Source organism: Nelumbo nucifera, chromosome 6 (genome assembly GCF_055504915.1).
Source record: "Nelumbo nucifera cultivar China Antique chromosome 6, China Antique-T2T, whole genome shotgun sequence".
NCBI classification, from domain to species: domain Eukaryota; kingdom Viridiplantae; phylum Streptophyta; class Magnoliopsida; order Proteales; family Nelumbonaceae; genus Nelumbo; species Nelumbo nucifera.
In genome coordinates this window covers 9,827,685-9,848,323 of record NC_142654.1, presented here as the reverse complement: position 1 = coordinate 9,848,323, position 20,639 = coordinate 9,827,685, and the positions used below count along the sequence as shown (strand labels likewise).

The 20,639-nt window shown below is 37.4% G+C and overlaps 1 protein-coding gene across 2 annotated transcripts; it reads right to left on the bottom strand.

Moving 5' to 3' along the window:
* Window positions 1-424: 424 nt before the first annotated feature.
* Window positions 425-14,660, bottom strand: LOC104587301 (glycosyltransferase family protein 47). Of its 2 annotated transcripts, none has more exons than XM_010244852.3 (4): window positions 13,677-14,660; window positions 13,400-13,522; window positions 2,528-2,695; window positions 425-2,415 (listed from the first exon to the last, which is right to left on the bottom strand). In XM_010244852.3, exons 1-4 carry the CDS (start codon window positions 13,983-13,985, stop codon window positions 733-735), a joined length of 2,283 nt encoding a protein of 760 aa, XP_010243154.1. In that variant the 5' UTR covers window positions 13,986-14,660; the 3' UTR covers window positions 425-732. The 2 variants fall into 2 exon arrangements, with proteins under 2 accessions (XP_010243154.1, XP_010243162.1); XM_010244860.3 differs by having other exon boundaries at window positions 13,400-13,519; window positions 13,677-14,654.
* Between the last annotated feature and the right edge of the window lie 5,979 nt (window positions 14,661-20,639).

The window sequence follows — 20,639 nt, the reverse complement described above, 5'->3', positions numbered from 1 at the left end:
TCCAAAATATTTATCGGATTGGATTGGACCTGATCCATCTATCATGGACTCATATTGGACCGAATCGGGTTACACCAATATTCAGTCCATTGAAAGTCCTACTAAGAAGGGAGGAAACCATTTTACTTCAGTAATTAATGGAACACTTTAGCCTTTTCTAAGATTAGCCAAATACATACAGGCATGAACTGGATACGGGAAATTTCAATAAATTGTATAAAAAATTTCTTGTGATTTAATAACAAAAAATCTTCAACCAAGAGTTTTATTTTGTGAAACAAGTTTCACAGAATCTGCGCTGCGCATCTCCTCCCCCTTTTCCAAGGTTTTAATACCTCATACTCATGGGTCATGGCCCACGTTGCTTATGAAGTCCCAAAGAGCCTTCAACCAGAAGCAGCACTTAAACCGGTCAGAAAACAGATAATTAAAACTGTGATTTTTCTTTCTGCCTCTAGAGTGCCAACATCCAACAAAACAAATCCTTCTTAACCAAATTCACATTTCTGATTTCACCATCCCCCACCCAAAAAGAAGTAAAGAAGACATGATTCAAACATGTACATTGACTAACTAAAGCTACCGATGCCCCCAAAACAAACCCAAAAAATAAAAGAAAAAAGATAGAGTTTACAAGAAAAAAAATATAGAAAAAATATAAGAAAAGAGAAAAGGAGAAGAAAGAATAAAAAAGAGAGGTGGTTAAGTGACCTGTTGTTAGAATCCTTCTGCCTATACATCCCAACCATCCTGCCGACCATCAAATTCCCATTTCCTATTAGCTAGATTGCCATACATCTTTGAGAACTTGAGAAGGCAATCACTTCTTATCCGGTAATGCACCTGTGTGTTCCGGCTGATTGCTGCACCAGAAAACTTCGATGTATCAATGGCCCATGCAGGCTTCACATACTCAACTGTCCTTGATGAACTAGCATTTGCATACAAGAAATTCAGAAGCACATCCTCACAGTTGAAGTACTTGTCCACCACCTCCCTTCCTGCTTTGGCTTCCTCACTCCAATACCTCTCAAATGCTACTTTACTGTCAACGAAAGCAGCTCCTGTCAATATCATGTTGTACCCCTTGTGAGTTCGGGCATATTTCTCATCCCTGTATTTCAATGGGTTCCCATCGATGAGTCGAGGGTAGAAACCAACAATCCTATCTGGGTGCTCCCGCCATACCCTAAACCCTCGTTCAACATCATCACATGTCATCATGATGTCATCGTCAAGCTCAAGAACAGCCTTGGTCTTTATTAGTGGATCCACCTTGAAGCGATTGTTAAGTGAGTTCTGCTTTTCCATTCTGATCCTAACAGGAACCACAGAGTCCAAGTCACTCAATTCAGGGGGCTGGCCCTTGTTCCACACAACAACAATTTCCTTCACTGATGAACACCTTGAGTAGTGTTTGACATACATTTTCAGATTCCACAAACGAGCTTCGTAAGTCATTGTTAGTAATGTGAATTGTGAATAGTGGCCCTTCCAAGGATAAGGTTCTTCTGCACCACTACCACCATATATATATTTAACCCCTGTGCACATCAGTACCACTCCTATTACAAATATTAATGTCAGAACTGATTTTCCAGCACAACTGTTGAGCTTCATTCGGCCTCTAACAAAAGAACTTGCACGATTCAAACGAGTACAAAACCGCCTCAGCTTTGATGAGAACAAATGCGAGTGCTCCCAGGCTGAAAAGGAATCACTTCTCTTAACAGAGCTGTCAGGGCACCAGCTAAGTGGGATAATGCATTTAACAGCACCTAGCAATACTCCCACAAGAACAACCAATGCAGCCACAGCTGCAAATGAAGCAGAGCCTAGGATAAACCTGTGAACAGAATCCCCTGAAGGAACTCGATCTCCATCCATAACTCCAATCCACTCGCCAGAGCTTAGCTGTTGCGCATCTAGGTGGTGGTAACGAGCACCGTTCCAAGCATTTCGGCCCTTCTGTGGCTCTTCCATCCCTAGTGGGACCTCAACTTCCTTGTATTCATCTTTCGTTAGAACTTCCACCTTGAAGGCACGGACTCGTCGCCCGTAAGTTTCCCCACAGTCTTGACCCATACGGTAGAGATTTCCATTGTATATAAATGGCCTGCCTCCATTCCGAGCTCCCAGGCTCTTATCAGTGTTATAAATAGGGTTCTGCTTGTGTGGTTTCCAAGGACCAAGAGGTGAGGTACTATACCAGATTTCTAATTCACCATTCTTCTTGGTTCCAAAACCACTGTGATCTGAACCAAAGAGCCAGTAATTTCCATTATAGTTTATGATAAAGGAATCCACAAGGGGTTTCTTCAGGATAACCTTGTGCAGTGTCCATTGTAAGGGGAAGTTAAGTGCACGATATAGGCGGAGTTCACCCTTCTGACTGCTCTCAGGCATCATGTATATCTGTTGGAAATAGAATAATAATAAAACAAATCAACTTTAGGCTCCTGGGGGGGGGGGGGGGAGTGAGAGAGCAAAAGATTGAGAACAGATAAACCGGAAGTGTTGATCTTACTTGGCCAAGATAATTGAAAACATATGGATATGAGAGATGCCAATCCTCATCTAAGGCAACACCCAAGTGCTGCCATGTTGCACCCTTGTCGGTACTTTTTGCAACTCCAATATCTCCTTGCAAAGTTATTGGGTTCTTGGTTTCGTAAAACAAATAAAGTGTATCACCCTAAATCACAATCAAAGAACAATTGCAGAAGCCATTAGCTACTATGATAAGAGCATAAAAATCAGATTACAATAATGGAAAGACAAAAGGCATTTGTTAAGCCACAGCAGCCAACTTCTTTTAAGTCCCCAAAAATAAGTACAAACATGCCAGGCCAAACCCTGAAACTGAATTCAACATAGATGAAAGTGCAAGTGCATCCAAAGTTTTAAACTAGGTTTATGTAAATTTTGGCCCCTATGAGGCAGAATTAATTCGTGAAAGTTTATGTAGAATTCATGGGAACATTATAAAATTATGGAAACAATGGGAAACATTAAAAATATTAGAAAATTAAGTTAAAATTTAGAAAACAAACAGAACAAGTAACTTCTACATGCTTAAGGCTCATTTTACCACCAAAAAAGTGTTTGAAACAGGAAAAATAGGACATAACAAATAAAACAAGTTACAATATAAGTAATAAGTCTAATGTTATTAAGATCAATGTAATTTAGGCCAAGTTTGCGAGTGATTAAAAATAAGTGCTTATTCAAAATAAGCACTTGTTTTGGGCCAGGACCACACTGATAAGCACTTATTTGCATTTGGAAAATATGCCTGAATAAGTGCTTATCCAAGAAGCCCAAATTTTGGGCTTATTTTAAGTGCTTATTTCCTTTCTGGCCTGTCTTGGCCCACCACATCATTTTGAAAATACTTATACTACCCCTGTTTGAAAAAGTGCTTTTTCACCAAACACTCATGGCCGCTTATTAGAATAAGCACTCCCAAACTCTGCCTTAGAGCTTCAGTTGAAAGTTGAAACAACTATACATTTAGATCAACATTTATACATTTCTTCTGCTGTGAGTGTAACATTTCAGTTAAAACCATCAAAACAAAATTAAAATTTAATGGAAACTTATCAAATTCTAGCCAAAACTTTGATCAGGAAAATTTTGTTTAAGTTGTCATGAATAATAGAAATGTTTTGGTGAAAAAGAAATTGAATTTTTTATTAGTTTAAAACCATGACAAAGTGAAACCAAATGTAGTGCAAGCTCTAATGCCGAAAACATAAATTGATGCAAGTTCAAAATCAAGGCCTGCACCACCCATTGGTATTAGGAGTTTAGGCCCATAAACCACTAACACCTGACAAATAAACTCTTAGCCCCACATTCATAAATATATATTTGATATTTCACAACAATCCACTAACCACAGCTCAAGTGTCCTAAACCTGATATTTACTTTATTCCCAATTGCACCCTGGCCCCTTACAAGGCAAGGAAAAGCAGAATTGCTACTGCATACCCCGCACTTTACTGCAACAAAGGACCTATTATTTTATTGGTATGCGGTATGCTTATATTATAGTGATCATTTCCCATTGAAATAATCAGATCGGTGAAGAAAGTTCTAAAGGGAAAAAGGCTACAAGTATACAACATGTGATTCATGGTCTCATGGATGAAAACTATGCATTTTAATAAAAGAAAACTAGTGTTGTTCTATACTTTCATGACGAGGTATTAGCAAGCTGGAGACTAGAAATCTAAAATGGGCAAGGAAAGTGAAATTAGAACTTCAGACCACTTCAGAATCTTACAGCACCTAATGGAAAGTGAAACATTAATGAGTGTAAATGGCTTCATCTTCTTCACCTAGAAATCATTAGCAGTGACCCTCAGGTAGGAGATTCTGCAGTTTGGTATTCGGTGTTCAGAAGGAATTTAAAAGATTGGGAGGTTGGGAGTGGATGGAGTTGATGCAGCAGCTATCAGGTATAACTCCTGGCTCCATAGACAGAGATAGGATAATTAAGTGGGATAAAGAAGGATGTTTCACAGTAAGACCTTCTATAACAAACTCGCGGAGGTGGAGGTGGTGGATTTCCCAGAAGCTGTTGTATGAAAATCTGCTGCCCCTCCAAAAGCTGCATTTTTACTATGGGTGGCAGTGTCAGGTAAATGTTTGACAGCTGAGGTTCTGGCCAGAAGGGAGATGAGTGTGTTGCCTAGCAAGTGCATTATGTGTGGGGAAGCATCTGAGGACTTGGAACATTTACTAATTCGTTGCAGAGTTGCTCGCCTCCTCTGGACAAGGTTTTTGGGGCTGTTTGAAGCTCAGTTTTGTTTCCCAGAAAATGTGCTAGCAGTTCTTCAGAGTTGGCATCTGAAGGGGCTTTTGAAAAAAGGCAAGGTAATTTGGAGAGCAGGTCCAGCTTTAGTGATCTGGACAATATGGACAGAAAGAAACAAAAGAATGTTCGAAAATATGTATGTTTCAGAGGATAATTTATGTAAAGGTTTTTGGGGTTGGATGTATTCATGGATAGGGTCTCATAAGCTCCTTTTGTAATCCTGGAGTTCTTTTTGCATCTATGCATACCGAGTAATCTTTTAGTTTGATGTACAGCTACTGATTGAGCACTGCATAGCTCCTGGTTGTGCAGATTTGGTTATTGCTTTTGACTAATATATTACTTTACCTTTTTCTCAAAAAAAAAATACAACCAACAAATATCCACTGCAACATGGCAGTATAAAGTATATATGGATCCAAGTGATGCTATTCAATTACAACCATTTGTGTCAAGATGTGATAAAGACACCTCCATTTAGTACTTTGGGAGTGATTGCTTACCAAGCTTTCCAACAAACCCAAGATTATAAAATATGGAGACAATGAACTGATGAGTTAAAATGACTACACATGTTTAGTCTCTCACACTTTCTTAGGTTTTGGATCTGAAGAATTTTTAGGTTTTTCTTATTGATAAAGAGACTAAAAGATTTTATTGATATGAAATTAAACAGGTACAAAAACATATAAACTCCAAGGAAAGTTAACTTTTAACAGAAGAGGAGAGAAGCAAAGAAGAATATGAGATAGTTAAAAAAATGAGAAAGAATGATCAGACAGATAAGAGGACAAAAAGAAAATGATAGGATAAAAAATGCATGTTAGCAATATGTTGAATCAACACATGAAGGCAGGTGCAATCAGCCAAAACAAAGAAGACAGACATGTTAGGCTTCTTAGAGCAAGAAAACAACTGGAGAAAGTGGCAAACCAAGTGCTTCTCCAAGGAAAGGATGAAATGAGTAGGTAAAGAGAATAGTGTGGTGAAAAAGTATAAAAATTTATGGGGACAAATTGGAATTAATAATGTAGAGAAGAAACACTCAAGTCCCTTTTTTTGTTATCAGTAATACATAATTGGAATTGAAAATGTAAGAGAGTAGATAAAAGGGTATAGAACTTTCCCTCTTATTATAAGTAATGCATAAAAATTGTTTGCAACTCATGAAAAAAAATGAATTGCATATGGGCCAGGCAATTGATGGCAGCATTGTTTTAATGGAATTGATGTATCTATTCATTATTTTAATGGAATTGATGTTATTTATCAAAAAAAAATGAATTGCACATGGGCCAGAAATCAATGGCAGCATCATTAATTATTTTGCTAATTACCTTTGGGTTGAGGTGTTTATTTAGAGCCCGTTTGGCATGTCTTTTCGCACGGTCTTTCAGCTGTTTACAAGCCGGGCAGACCGATTTTTGGTCTATTTCCATTTGGTACGCAGAAGATCTAGCCACCAAAAGCCAGAGCGCCGAAAAGACGTGAGAAGCCCATTTTGGGCTGATTTCGGGAAGCTTCAAATGAAGCTTTTCGCGTCTTTCGCGTTTTATTCTTGTGCGAAAAGACACGGAAAGATGTGTGTCTGCCAAACTAGTTTCGAGCTGCTCAGATCTTCATGCAAAAGCTCAATGCGTCTTTTGACTGTCAGAGCTACCAGAAGATCTTCCCAAAAAGACTTGCCAAGCGGGCCCTTAGGCTTGAGAGATCAAATTGATTGGAGAAAAATTTTACAGGAGTTGCACTTTAATTAAAAATAACTTTCTCCCTGCAATTCTTGGTTGGATTTGGAGGGTTGTGGCATGGTTCAAGATAAAGACATTACAATTTTTCTTTTTCTGATCAGTGACAATCAAAGAGTTCTATTAATTTATATAAAAGAATGGTTCACAAATTTACAAAGTGATATGTTCAGTTGTAGACTACCATTCACTGCCCATCCCATACGCTTTACATTATTTTCCCCCTGGAACAAGCCCCCAAAAGAGATGTGATTTACTTACTCCTTGTCTTGCTAATGTATTAGCCATGCAATTTGCACTTCTAGAGTTCTAGGAAATCCCAATGGAAAGTGGCTAGCAAAATAGCAATTCTTCTGCCAATAATCTGACTTCCCTCAACAAGTATCTAAATTTCCATGTTCCCGGAGCATTCTTCCTTAACCAGCACACCACCACCTTGGAAACCCCCTCCACCGAGATCACATTGGTGCCCCACATTATGCGCCCCACAACACATCCCAAATGTGTATTGGGAACATCTAACATCTTCCTATGAGAAGTGCAGGAGATATTCCCAATGCACGCTGAGATATGCATGTGGGGCGCAAATGTGATTAAGGTCCCTGCGTAAAACCTAATTCATGTAGGACTGCTAAAGGCTCTGCCCTAGTGGAATCTCCATAACCTTAAGATTGCATAGGAAATTTTAAAACTTACTGATTTTCAGTATATATATATATATATACAAGCTTATATTTTCTGAGTTTCATAGCATATTGAAGATCGAGTCTTTCATTTTTATACCAAAAAGCAATATTTTGAAGAGTAGTTGTGATGCTCAATGAGAATGGAGTGATACCATGCTTATGCAAGATGTGATTTCTTCATATTTGATTGGTAGCCCACCATTTCTTCATATTTGATTAGTAACCCACTTTTCCAATGAAACATTACAAATCCACCCCTTGTTTAGCCTCTGAAGTCTGAACCCATTTGAAGCTAGTACCAACTTTTTTTTTTTATGAAAGAAGCTAGTACCAACTTCTCTCATCAGTTGCTTTTCTTGCATGTTCCCTCATAACATATTTACATTGCCGCAGAACTTGGCTATTATCTACAATTACCCAGGAGCCCCCTTCAATATATTTCTGAAACCCAGCTCTCTACTCATAGGCCTTGTAAGACTGTCATAAGCTCAGATTGGTTGCATTGGCAGATTTCAAGGTCCACAGAATAGAGTGTTCAGCCTAAACATCGAGGATTTGGCCTGACAAATATAATAACCCAGTCTCAAAGGACCCAAGGAGGGGTGTCTCATTCAGTCAATACCCTCAATACAGGTTACCTCAAAGCCCATGGAGAATTAAAATCCATGACCTTAAGAAGGGGAATAAAGCTTTACTTCTAGTAAACCATAATCTCCCACAAGCCATGACTATGCCAGAATCACCTTTCTTCTATCTCCAAAGGCACCACCTACCCAAGGCCCCAGAATTGACAGGGCTAGTCAGTCAAAGACAAGTTAATTGACACCCTCACTAGGAAGGAAAGAAGAAGAAAGATCCAACCCCACAGGCTGGCAGAAAGCAATAAATTGCCACCACCCGATCAAAGAATCGACTAAGATACTTTAGAGGTTTTCACCTGTTTCAACAAGCAATCAGTATGACAAAAACCAAATCAGCCTAGAAAATATCCTCTTCTATTAAGGAAGACTGAAGTATTGCTTCCTTCCCAAATCCCTTAGACAATAGCATATATCATCCATCTTAATGGCAGTTCCATAATCAAAGAAAGAAACCAAGTTTCTCCCAACTTCTATTCCAATGACAGTTCCATAATCTACAGGTATTTCATTTTTGGGTCAATTTCAGCTTCGCAAAGTAGTTATCTATTTTGAACATGTCACAGGAATATATTTTATGAGTCCAAGAATCAGGATAGCTTAAAGGTGTTAATGAAGTATTAGAATTTCAGAAGTTCAAATTGTAGCCACATCGATTTTCTTGCATCCTAAGCTTTAGGAGTCAAACTTTGGTTTTTCTTTTTTCTGACTTAATTTTGGCCTCATTAGATAGGCTTTTCAGTTGCCTATCCTATGAGACCAAGATATTGTAAATAAAAGGTGTTTTCGGAATGCTATGACCATCTTACTGATAGAATCAGCTTGTGACAGGATTTCAGTCTTAAATTGTGATTATATTACTATAGTCTATAGATCAAATTCAGGGGAAACCTAAGGGTTAGAGTGCTCTATACATGGTTAATAGTCAGAACCATGTAAATTCATATATAAGTTTGCATTCGCTATTTATACATCAAAAGACAAATGACAAATCAAAAAAAATGTCCTTACACTGATCTAAAATGATTGTGGGAGAAATATTCAATGTCCTAGAGTATAACCAGTAACTTTTCAAAATTATGGTCTATTTTAAAGTTGTTTTAGTTAATTTAGTGTTAATAGGATTAGTAGTGGGTATTCATAACTGCTTAAGTGTCTAAGTCAGTACAGGTTTATCATGGGCTTAAACCAATTATAAATTATGAGTTGCCTGCCGTCAATTTTTAGTTGGATTTGAAGCCTGTCAAGGAGGATCCAAACTCAAATGTTCAAACAGTAAATAGGGTCTTTCTAGTTGGGTTCTGAAGAGTATAGTTATGCTTTTAGTAAATTGTGTTGTGGCCCTTGGTTTTTGAATGAATAGAATTATATTTACAGTTTTACCATTTCATTACTTAATTTCCAAAAAGCTTAACAAGCTTTCCCGCTGATATGTCCAAAATTAATGACTCAAAACCTCTTTGCTTGTCATTAATATCTTCTGGTCACTGCTCATTAGTGCATAAGTCTATTGTCCATAATTATCAGCTCTCCTCTTTGGTGCTGCTCCAGTCCATACAAAGGTCTGCTTTTGTCACTGCCTGGGACTACTCACTCTCCTACATAACTAACAATACTATCTCATTTTCTTTTACAAGATTATGAAAGAATGGGGAAAAAGAAGGGAGCACAAACCCACTAAACACACACCCCCACCTACAAAGGGTAACCAAGTTTTCAAGTAATTGTCCTTGAGTCACTGGTCATTTATTCTTTTCAGGGAAAAAATAATTACTTATCACCATCTTTTCAAAACACGTCCATACACTCCCATAGTCCCATATGACTGAAAGGCTCCTCATCAAGTAAAGCCCTTGCAAAGCAAAGAGCTCTTCTCACAGTCAAACCAGCATAGCTGTACTTAGCTAAGAGGTAAATAGATTGTTATTTACTATCAATATCTTAGTTTTTAACTTCAAAATTTAACTAAACTACTTTTTAGGATTATTTATTGCTACATTGGCGCTATTGTCATTTGAAGTAATTATCCATTTGTCATTTGCAAGATCTCGTTTTAATTGATAAACTGTTTTGTTAATCTACCATGGTTTTCTCCATTTTTTTCTTTACAAAACAAGTTCTTGTAAACCAAGTTTTGATGCAAACTAGTGAACAATTTTAAGTTCAGGTACCTCTGAGCATAGAAATATAATGGAAAATAGCATAGAAAGTTAGTAACTAGAAAAGTAAAAGAAGCACTAGATAAATTTTCATTAGATACTTTGCACAGATTCTTTAGTATAAAAAATGTCATTTACCCAATGTTGGTCCTAGGCTCCTAGCTATCTAGTGTCTTGGGAGGGGTAGACTTGATATGGTCCTAACCTTTGCCATTCTTTGCAGTTTGCACAAAGTGGCCACTCTCAAACTTGAACCCGAATTCTCATGCTTGCGAGCCCAATGCTTTGCCATTACACCAAGTAATGGGTTGAGATTCTTTAGTATACTTTCATTAATTCTTCCCCAAGAAAAGTAATCTAGCCCCAAAATGAAAATTTCTGTCTCTGACCCAGCTAGGCTAGAAGAAAAGCATGGAAAATCCCTGACAGAGACATTTTGACTTTGTTTCTACTAAGGTATACAGCAAGAAAATATTTTATAATTTTAGCAGGTATTTTGAAACAGACCGTGTACAGCTTCCTGGTCACAACGCACAATCTTAATTTGGCAACCTAGAGGCTTCAATAGAATTAAGAATTGACTGATTATTAGAATTATGGTCTGTAATTAAACACAGATGTGGTTGTTAACATTTAATCCAAATCAAGAGCCCCCTATCCCACAAAACATTAAAATAAATGCTTCCCTTTGAGCATTTCATGGGAATTATATCACATGGTCTAGCATCATGTATCCCACTGTAGAAGATTAATTTGGACGCTAAGCCACATCTGCTCATAGAATCTCCAGCTAAGGGAATACAAATCCAGATTAACAGCAGTCAGAGAAAAATCCACCTTAGTTCACTCAATGTCATCAACACCATGACAATAGAGCCAAGACCAAGCAGAGGCCAGAATTGGGGAAATGAGGTGCAAGAGTCTAGAGGGTACTACTAGTGATAGCTCAAGATGCTAAAACTGATGTAGTTCAAAGAGGAAGTGTTTTCAAGGAGTGTCAGCAGAGAGAACAGGAAGAGAGATTGCCTAACCCTGATATATCATAGAACTATATAAAATGGAGCAGTCCTTTTCACAAACAAAGCACCATAAAGGAGTTAAAGACTTAATAATGTCAGAAGGATTGTTGGTGGTTAACATGGTTAACACCTGCTAGAGTAGCTAATCATTAATGAAGTATTTTGCACCCTTTTACCATTCATAAATCAGCAAACTGAAACAATATAGGCATGCAGAACCCTAGGAGCTTGAAAAGGAAAAAGTAGGCCTATCTCTACGCTAAGGGAATGCAATTGCCACCTAGGTCAGAGGAATGAAAATTGAACACCTTCCTTATCAGAAGGTCCAACATGAGCAGCCAAATAGATGCCACTGACAATTCACCCTCTACTCTTCAAACAATTGCCACCTCTAAAATCCAATCTTCAATATCCCATCCATCAATAAGTTAAAAACAAAAGGTAGAGGGGTTCATATCCAGGACCAGAGGTGTGTGTTATGGTCAAGGAGTGGAAGATAGCAGCCATCTGTTTCTGCATTGCTCAATTTCAGCTAGAATATGGAATCATTTTCTTGGTTCGGTGGGTCTTGCCTGGTCAATGCCAGCTTTGGTGAAGGAGATGTTGTGGAGCTGGGGATTACTGGGTTTGTCAAAGCTTGCTTCAGCTGTGTGGATGTCCATTCCGGCTGCAGTCATCAGCACCATTTGGGCAGAAAGGAACAAAAGACTATTTCAGAATATCTATAAGGATCCAGAAGACCTGATTTCCATGTCTGTTGGAAAGCTGATTTCTTGGATCTCAGCCTCGAAGGGAATCCAGGCTGCTGAGTTGGGGGCTAGGTTGAATTCTAGGAGCCTATGGCTAATTTTGTTATGTTTGGGCTGTTTCCCCATCTAAGGTGTTTAGTTGGGGGGCCTTTGTACTAGTTTTTTCTATCAATAAATTTACATTACCTTTTCTCAAAAAAAGGGGATGCTGATTTAGAGACCTTTCCGTCCTTTCTCAGTACCCATCCACTTTGGCTCTATTAAGTCCCTTTCTTTAGCACTAAATCACTAGGAAGGAACCTCTTTGTCCATATGGCTTCATCTTATAAGCATTGTGTAAGCATGTCATACACAAGTATGCCAACAGGTATTAGATTGGCCACTAGTTTAGCTGACACACTGGAAAGGAATGTGGGTGGAAAGATCAACCTCAAAACAGAGACCTCACAGCCAAATGATGCTTCTACAAAATGCCCCAGTATTGTCTAGTCAACAATTTGCTGTGTATGGCTCCCCTGCAGTCCAATCCTTCAGAATATGGTGGCTCTTATTTTTTCTGCATATTTAATAAAACTCCTTTGATCATTGTTTCTGGTATTGTTTCAAAAATTTGGGCTGCAAACAATGTTTGGAATACCTTGACATGCAAATCAAAGCAATTGGGCCAATGAAGTGCTTCTGAGCAGAGTTGCATGGACTCTACAAAATGGATGAAGCATTTGGCAAACATGCATCAGCTTCCAATACTCCATGTATTTGAATGGTGCATATCATTATGCTCTTCTCATTGATTGTTTGACATAAAGAAACAATTAGCACACATTATGAATTCCATCTTTTTTGCTGAAGGATTTTCCTAGTAGCAAAGATGATATTCTATATTTGTATGCCCTTCCCTGTGGTTATAAATGCTAGAGATTCAAAGATTTAAATTCTTTAACAATAAATACATTTCCACATCCCAGAATTCATGGTTTTGCTAAATTCCCCATAATAGAATTCAACTCACATGTTTGTATCAATACAACACCCCTTCTGAAGCTTACTAACGGTTCATCTAAACAATTCTTGTATTTTGGGAGTTTGTTGTCTGTTACCATCTCAGAATATGTTACTACTCTTGATGCCTTAGACTCTTCTACCAAGTTAAGGGCCAGAAAAGTATTTGGGACCGAAAACAATATGTGTATGTCAGCTTATGAAACATGGATATAGGAAAACCTATCAGGCACCACCAAACAGATTAAGCTAATCCATTACAGCCCACTTGATTAGGAACGATAAGGACTACAAACAAAACAGGAAGTAAAGAGAATTGAAACAAACCAGCATAAATTTTCTATTTGTAGTGTCATGCTCAAGCCTCAAAGTGGAACTAGATAAAGCAAACTTTGCTGCATGAATAATAATCACAAAAGGTCTATGTTGCAAATTTCATTCTGGACACAGTTTCAAAAGCGACTAAAAAACTGATCAAGTTGCGTTGTTTACCAAACAACGACAATAACAGAACAAAAGAACATTTTTTTATCAATAAAAAAAGAACAAAATTTTGAAAAATAAAATAAAATAAATTGTACCTGAACATAGAGGAAAGGATCAGCAACAAAGTTGCTAGGAAATCCCGCATCTGAAGCGGAGGCACAAGTAACAACTGGGTTTGCGACAGGCCATGCTGCGCTCTCATCCCTCCACACATTCTTCTGTTTCAGAATCCCCAACAAAAAACAACCCATCAACCAAAAAGAAGTAAACTGAAAAACCCAGATCCAAAACAAAGAAAGAAAAGGAAATCCCATAAAAAAAATAAAAAAAAAATAAAAAAAAAAACATTCAGAATAAAGCGAAGGAACTTACAGATTCTATGGGTTTCAAAGAGAACGGACCGTCCCCATAGAAAACACCGATCGACCATGAACCCTCAGGGTCTTCTCGACAACCAGAAGAAGAAAGAACCGGTCGTTCATACGGGGGGAAAGTGAGCCAAGCATAAAGAGTAGCGATGAACCCAAAAACAACAATAGAAGCAACAAGGAAGAGAAAAGTCGGAGACAGGAAACAGCGACCCCATCTCCACCTACACCAGCACTTGAGACTCAAGTCGCAGCAACTGTTCCCGTTGCTGCTGCTGCTACCACCGCTGCCCACAACTGGACTCGAACCCATAACCCAAAAAACCCCGAAACACCAACAACTCCTCTCGACAACACGATCTTATAAACAATCTGCGTCATCGAACGGCCACCCTGAGAAAAGTATGTGCCGGGAGAAACAACAATGCATTTGAGAAAAAGGTTGAATGAGCGAAGAAAACGATGAATGGACGAAGACCCCCCAACTCCCTTCCTTCCTCCGAGTCTTTGAATGCAGTCTGCATTCAAGTTTTGACGATGACACAACGCGGCCCCGCCGGTCGCCGTTCGAGGAAAATGTTTTTGTCAGACTTCGAAAATGGATACTTTATTAAGAGAGAGGGAAGTGACTTATGACGAGCTATTTATCAGTCAAGGAGGCTCAAGGCTGCTGTGAGAAGCTTCTCCCCACTGTCCCATTTGTGGACTTTTCAATTTTGCTCTGCTTCTCTGATATTAACCTTTGGGTTAAAATGATCCACAGATTCAAAATGGGCATTTTGCGAATTCACAATATACATCATTATCACCAACATCATATTTACAAGTCCAGACTGATGTTGGAATGTTGGATTGGTGGGGTAAGATTTTTGAGTGATGGTGACATGGTTTCTTTCTTGCTTGAACAAGGGCCAGAGGTTTGGGTTAATGGTTGGGAATGAAATGAGTTTTTGGGTCCTTGTCAAGCTGGTGGATTGATTAGGGTTCCACGCATCAATTTTAAATTGAATTTTGAAAGAGAACAATTCAATCCTTCAAGGTTGTGTTTGATTCTTTGGAAAGTTGTGGGAGAGGAAAGGTTGTGGGAACTTCCTTGAGAAATTTCATGAGATGTATTTTAGGACTTCCCCATGATTATTTTTTTTCTCACCAACATCATTTGGATTTACATATTAAGCATTAAAGAATATAGGTGGAGATGGAATGAGTGCACTTGAGTTCCATTGACTTTACAATGGAGAGACTTCAAATTGGGAGTAACATGAACCAACCATTAGATGCTAATCTTACTCTTGCCAGTAGAACTATCTAAGGATATATTCTCGCTATTATTTTTATTATTATAAGGACACGTACTAGATAAAAATATAAGTTAACATTATATAATCAAATTTAATTTTTATGATTATACTAAAGCTAAAATAAGTGATCTCTTTATATTATATGGATGCATGTTAGTATAAGGTGGTACAAAAACATCCTTCATGCTTAAGTAGGAACGAAAATTTAGAAAAAAAAATGTTATTAACCAAATCCCTTCAATATTGAAAATATATCATATATTAAAAAAATAAAAGAAACTGATAACCAATGAACTAGTATTTATTCAAATTCATGGTGGGTTTGTGACTGATTAAAATTTTTCAAATATAATACCTTTCTGGAAAAATATAAATTGCACTGGAATGCAAGTTACACCCTAGGGCTTTAAGGTCGATTTAAAGAAGGGTTTTTTTTTTCCTTGGTGTATTGTGTTGGATGGGCCCTCCATTTTATCCCATGTGACGAACTTTGAAGAATTGAAATTTAGATTTAATTGTTAATTGTGTGCATCCTTTTAATATAAATGGCCATTGGCAATAAAGGTGTTTGACTAATGGATATTATTGATAATTATAAGGGGAAGTATTTATTAGGGGTAATATAAATCATGCCAATAGATGAAGAGAAAGGAGCTGTCGATCATTGATCAGTATATAAATAGAGAGAGAGATATAATGGAGCAGTCAAAGGGCATGTTCGTATTAATTTGATAGTCATAAGGTCCATAATTATAGTATAGAGCTCATTATAGTGTATTGACCCCCCAATCAAAAAAAATAAAATAAAAACCATATTCTCTGTTGAGTATTTAATTAAGTAAAACCCTACTCTACATTCCATTTGCAAAGGATGAATACATGTGCTATTAGTTGGTGTGATATATTGTATTGGTGTGAGCTTATTTTGATGTAAGATAAGTTTAAAAGATAATTTTTCATTTATTCATGTAATTTAAGTGTTTTTTAATTATAGGGTGTTTGGAATCATGGGCATTTATTTATTAAACGTTTATATTTGATTTATTTGTAAAACCGAGAAAAGCAATAATGAACCTGTTTATTAATGCTTAAGTATCATTAGGCACTACATCAAAAAAACAATGAATAAATACCTACTCATTGGGGGAAGCGCTAAAATGAAGTTTCCCCAAATGATAGAATGCACATAAATCAATGTCTACTTTTGCAAGTCTATGTTACGGATCCACATAATAGAGAAATGCTGAAATAGCATCTATGTGATAGCATTTATTCAATAAACACCCACTGTTCCAAACTCATGCTATTTTATTATTTAATCATTTTATCCACTAAAAAGCATAACAAATCTTTTAGTTCAACCACCTCAGCAATGGAAGCCAAATAAACCATTGAAACCATGATCGAGTGACCCAAATGATTTTACATCAATCCAAGTAGGCCAACTAGGGTTGAGGATTTGGGATTGAACCCAAAGTTTATTATCAAGCATGCCAACTCTCAAACAGGATTTATGTAGCCAACTCCATATGTACTTGGGATAAAATAATGAAACTTGATTGATGATGATAACGACGGAAGGGGATGAACTCTTGAGCAAGGTTTTTTAAATTGAACCGGAAAACAAATCGGTTAGGGGTCTGATTCCTGGGTCAAACGGTTTGATCATTTGAACCAAACAGATGACCTGTTCTGACAAAAATAAATAAAAAAATGGCCAAAACCATTGGATGGTTTAAACAATTTGACTGCTCAGGACAGTGGTTCTCTGACTAAATCAATAGTTTTTTGACAAAATAATAGTTATAAGGTAAAACAAAGTCACCTGACTGATTCTCGGTTTTCCAGTCCAACCATCCGATCCGGTCCGATTTTGAAAACGATGTTCTTGAGCAACATGTTTTTGAGCTGCTAATCTCGTCAAACGCATCCATCCTAGTCCTATCAAGGGTTGCAAATTGAACAACTTTGTTTTCACGTGAGAGTGGAGCCCCAAAATAAAGCAAAATAAGATAAACCAAGTAGTGGGTCAATGGACGGCTCTTATGGCAAACATGGTCTGATGTATATGCGGAAAGCCGTGAAGAATCGTCACTCTTGACTTACGAGGAAGAAGAAGAAGGGAGAAGGCCATGAGTGAGCTGATGGCAACTCAGAATTCCAAAACCTTAATTAAGAAAAATCCACTAAACCCCATTAAAATATATTCTAACTCGTTATCTGTATCGTGTTTCCTTCTGCTTAGACGTATTCTCTTGGTGGCGTAAGACAAGGTGTAAAGTTAGCTATATATATCATTTGGTGGTGGGTTTAGTCTCAGTTGCATGTGCATCCACATGCACTACAAACACCTAAAATAAGACAGATTTTGTTATGGGGTTGGAGTTTGAGCTGTATAAGAATGACCATTAAAAGCAATGTTCAGATTATTGACATTATAGAGATCAGACTTAATTAAGTAAAAGGAAGTAACACTAAGCACCGGGAGACTATGGCACACTTTGTTATTTAAGCTGTTGAATTATGCCTTTGAATTCTTGTTCTAGCATGTTTTATGACCTAATTTGCATTTGTGGAGGAAAATTTAAAGAGAAAAAATAATTCCATTGAAGACTGTGGTGGATGCAGAGCTACAAGCCCTACCCGATTTCAACTTACAGGTCTGGGTCTGATCGGTTGGTTGATCGGTGCCTTAGGATAATTCATCCCTAATAACTAGCTGTTAAAGGGAGGAAACCCAAATATATATATACCATATACAACAGTATCTCATACTACCGATGTAGAATATCTCACATTAGCATCCCATACAACCAATAACGTGGGACAAATGGATCACAACTTTGGTATATATTATGTTGTTTGGGGTTTTTCACTTTTATGTATCTCATTGTTTTGAGCACAAAGTTAGAACCTATAGCAAACTTGAGTATGAGAGCAATGTAATGGGGTTTAGAGTTTTATGTGTGTGTTAAGAGGTTACTCAACCTCTGTCCTTTCCATTTCTGCTTTCTTAGTAGACTTTTGCTCATCCATTAGAGATGGGCCAAAGGTCAAATAAAATAAATCTCTGTATGATTTTCGAAACTGTTTTTATAAATTTTGTGTATATGTATGTACATTTGTGAATGCAAAACATTGATACATAATTTTTTATATCTTGGATATTTATCTAAAATAAAACCGTTCCAAAACTGTTACCCACAAAATGTTCCCACATCTATACCCATGGAATACCACCGTCATGTATCGAGTATGAATAAAAAAGGGAGATATTCCCAATGCATGCATGGTTTTTAAAACCAGACTGGACGGTCGGACCGGAAAAACCGGAAACCGATCTGGTGATCGGTTCCATTTTTCCTCAAAACCGGATATTTGCAAAAAAATGTTAATTTGTCAGTAAACCGCTGATCCGGGTGGTTGAATCGTTCAATAATTTTGATCATTTTTTATTTTTTTATCAGAAGGCACAACTATAATATTCCATGGATAGAACAACTTGTGGATAACAATCCAAGCCCAAAAAGGAATAATATTAAGCCTTTGAAAATGTCAAATTTTTGACAATTCATTGCATGCATTAAATGTCGAAAACCACATAGGCACATATGACATACGTATTGTGTGTTGATAATTTGTTGCTTGATTGAAAGTGATTCCGAGGGCCCTTTGCGTCACTCAAGGCGTTCAAAATGATGAAATTCCTATGAACGTCGTCTGTAAGAAAAGTCATGGAAAGACTTGGGGAGTCAACATTCGAGATTGGTTTCTCCTTTGGAAACTTCATAGAACTAATGATAACGCCCCACACCAATCATAAATGTTAAATAGAGTGGGTGGTCGTAGGTTATGGGCCCGTTTGTCATGTTTTTCTGCATGATATTTCAGCTATTTACAAGTTAGGAAGGTCGATTTTTGGTCTCCAATTTGGTTTATAGAAGATCGGATTAGATATGGGTGATCCAAATTCAACCAAATAGAATTGGATCTCGGATTGTCAATTTGCACCCCTACAAATGGGCACTAGCCACTAGGGACCCATTGGGAGAGCTGGAGCATATAGCTTCAAAGGAAAGCTGTGCTTTTTGGCTGTAAGATAACTATTTTTGTGCTTTTCCAATTTTTCACCCAATTCCGAACATTGCTTAAAATAAGCTTTAATGGAGAGATAAATAAAGTGTGTACTTGAAACCGTGGGCATTTATTGAATAAACACTATCACATAGGTGCCACTTCAGCATTTCCCTCGTTATGTGAATCCATACGCATAGAGACTTGTAAAAGTAGACTTCAGTTTATGTGTGCGCCTATGTTGGAGGAAGTTTCATTTTAGTGCATCCCCCAATGGGTAGACATTTATTTACTGTTTTGCCGATATCACATCTAATGGCGCCTAAATATTAATAAATAGGTTTATTATTATTATTTTTTATTTTTAAAACAAATCAAATACAAAAAGTTTAGTCAATAAACATCCATGGTTCCAAACACACTGGCATAAAATCAAGTATCCATTCAGGAAGGCTTAGCTTTATAGGTAGCTGCTTTGAAAAAACTACTAGCTAGAATCATAAATCGGCTATATGTAACTGCTTCGAGAAACAATGGAAATGGACAGAATTGACTATGATGACCAATTTTGGCTCTCCCAAAATTTTTTTATCAAACAGTATTTATGGGTTAATGGTAAATTTGGGCTCTCCACATTTTTCATCAAGTATTGCTTATAAGCTTTTCGAATGGGGCTGATGATCAGAATTGTGTAAGACCCCAAATGGGTACAAAGTCGTGAGGGATTGGCATGCCCATGAAACCAAGATTTTAAAAATCGGATCGGATACGGAATCATTTTGACTATCGGTTTTTTTATTGAAATGATTCAATGGTTCAATTCGAATTCGAATAAAGGGCACATTTTGATTAAAAAATGAATAAAATAAAAGCAGTGAAAATATGTTGTCTTGACTGACATTTTAACTGCTTAAATTCATTGATCAAATTAATTACCCGACCGTTTTTTAATCAATTGGTCCGACCGTTCGATTTTTAAAACCATGCTCGAAACAACAATAAATATGAGTATGCTGTACGCAACTCTCTAAGCCAACCTTGTATTGACTATCAGCATTGGACAGCTTTCAGGACTAGTAAGAGTTTGGATATGACAGATGCCCAATGTTGACATACAACCCACCCTTGGCTTCCAGCATTTGTTCATATCTTAACCACTTGTTTGGTAAAAAGCCTATAGGTAAAAAATGCAAAACCTAGATGATCTAGAAGATACTTTAGAATCGTGTCAAAAACGGAAACCCTGAATAAGTCTGAACATTTGCAACCTTTTCTGCCATGTGGAGAAATCCTTTGGCGTCTCTGAATCATTCATTGGATATGGCCCTTTCTAGCCATGTGTTCAATCACCAATGTCTACATTCATAGTTATGTCTCTGGCTTTTATGATACAAACAGGCCCTTACAAATTCCAATACCCGATTTCAGTACCGTGCCAAAAAAGGGTTTCTTTTGGTTTGGTTATGTGGCAATTGGCAAGGGTTTATACTGGTACTCATCTGAGTTGGTGCCCACCAGGTAGGGTGTTTCTTTCTTTTCTTTTCTTTTTTTTTTTATGAAAAAACAGATTTTGGGGTAAGAAGGGGATTTTA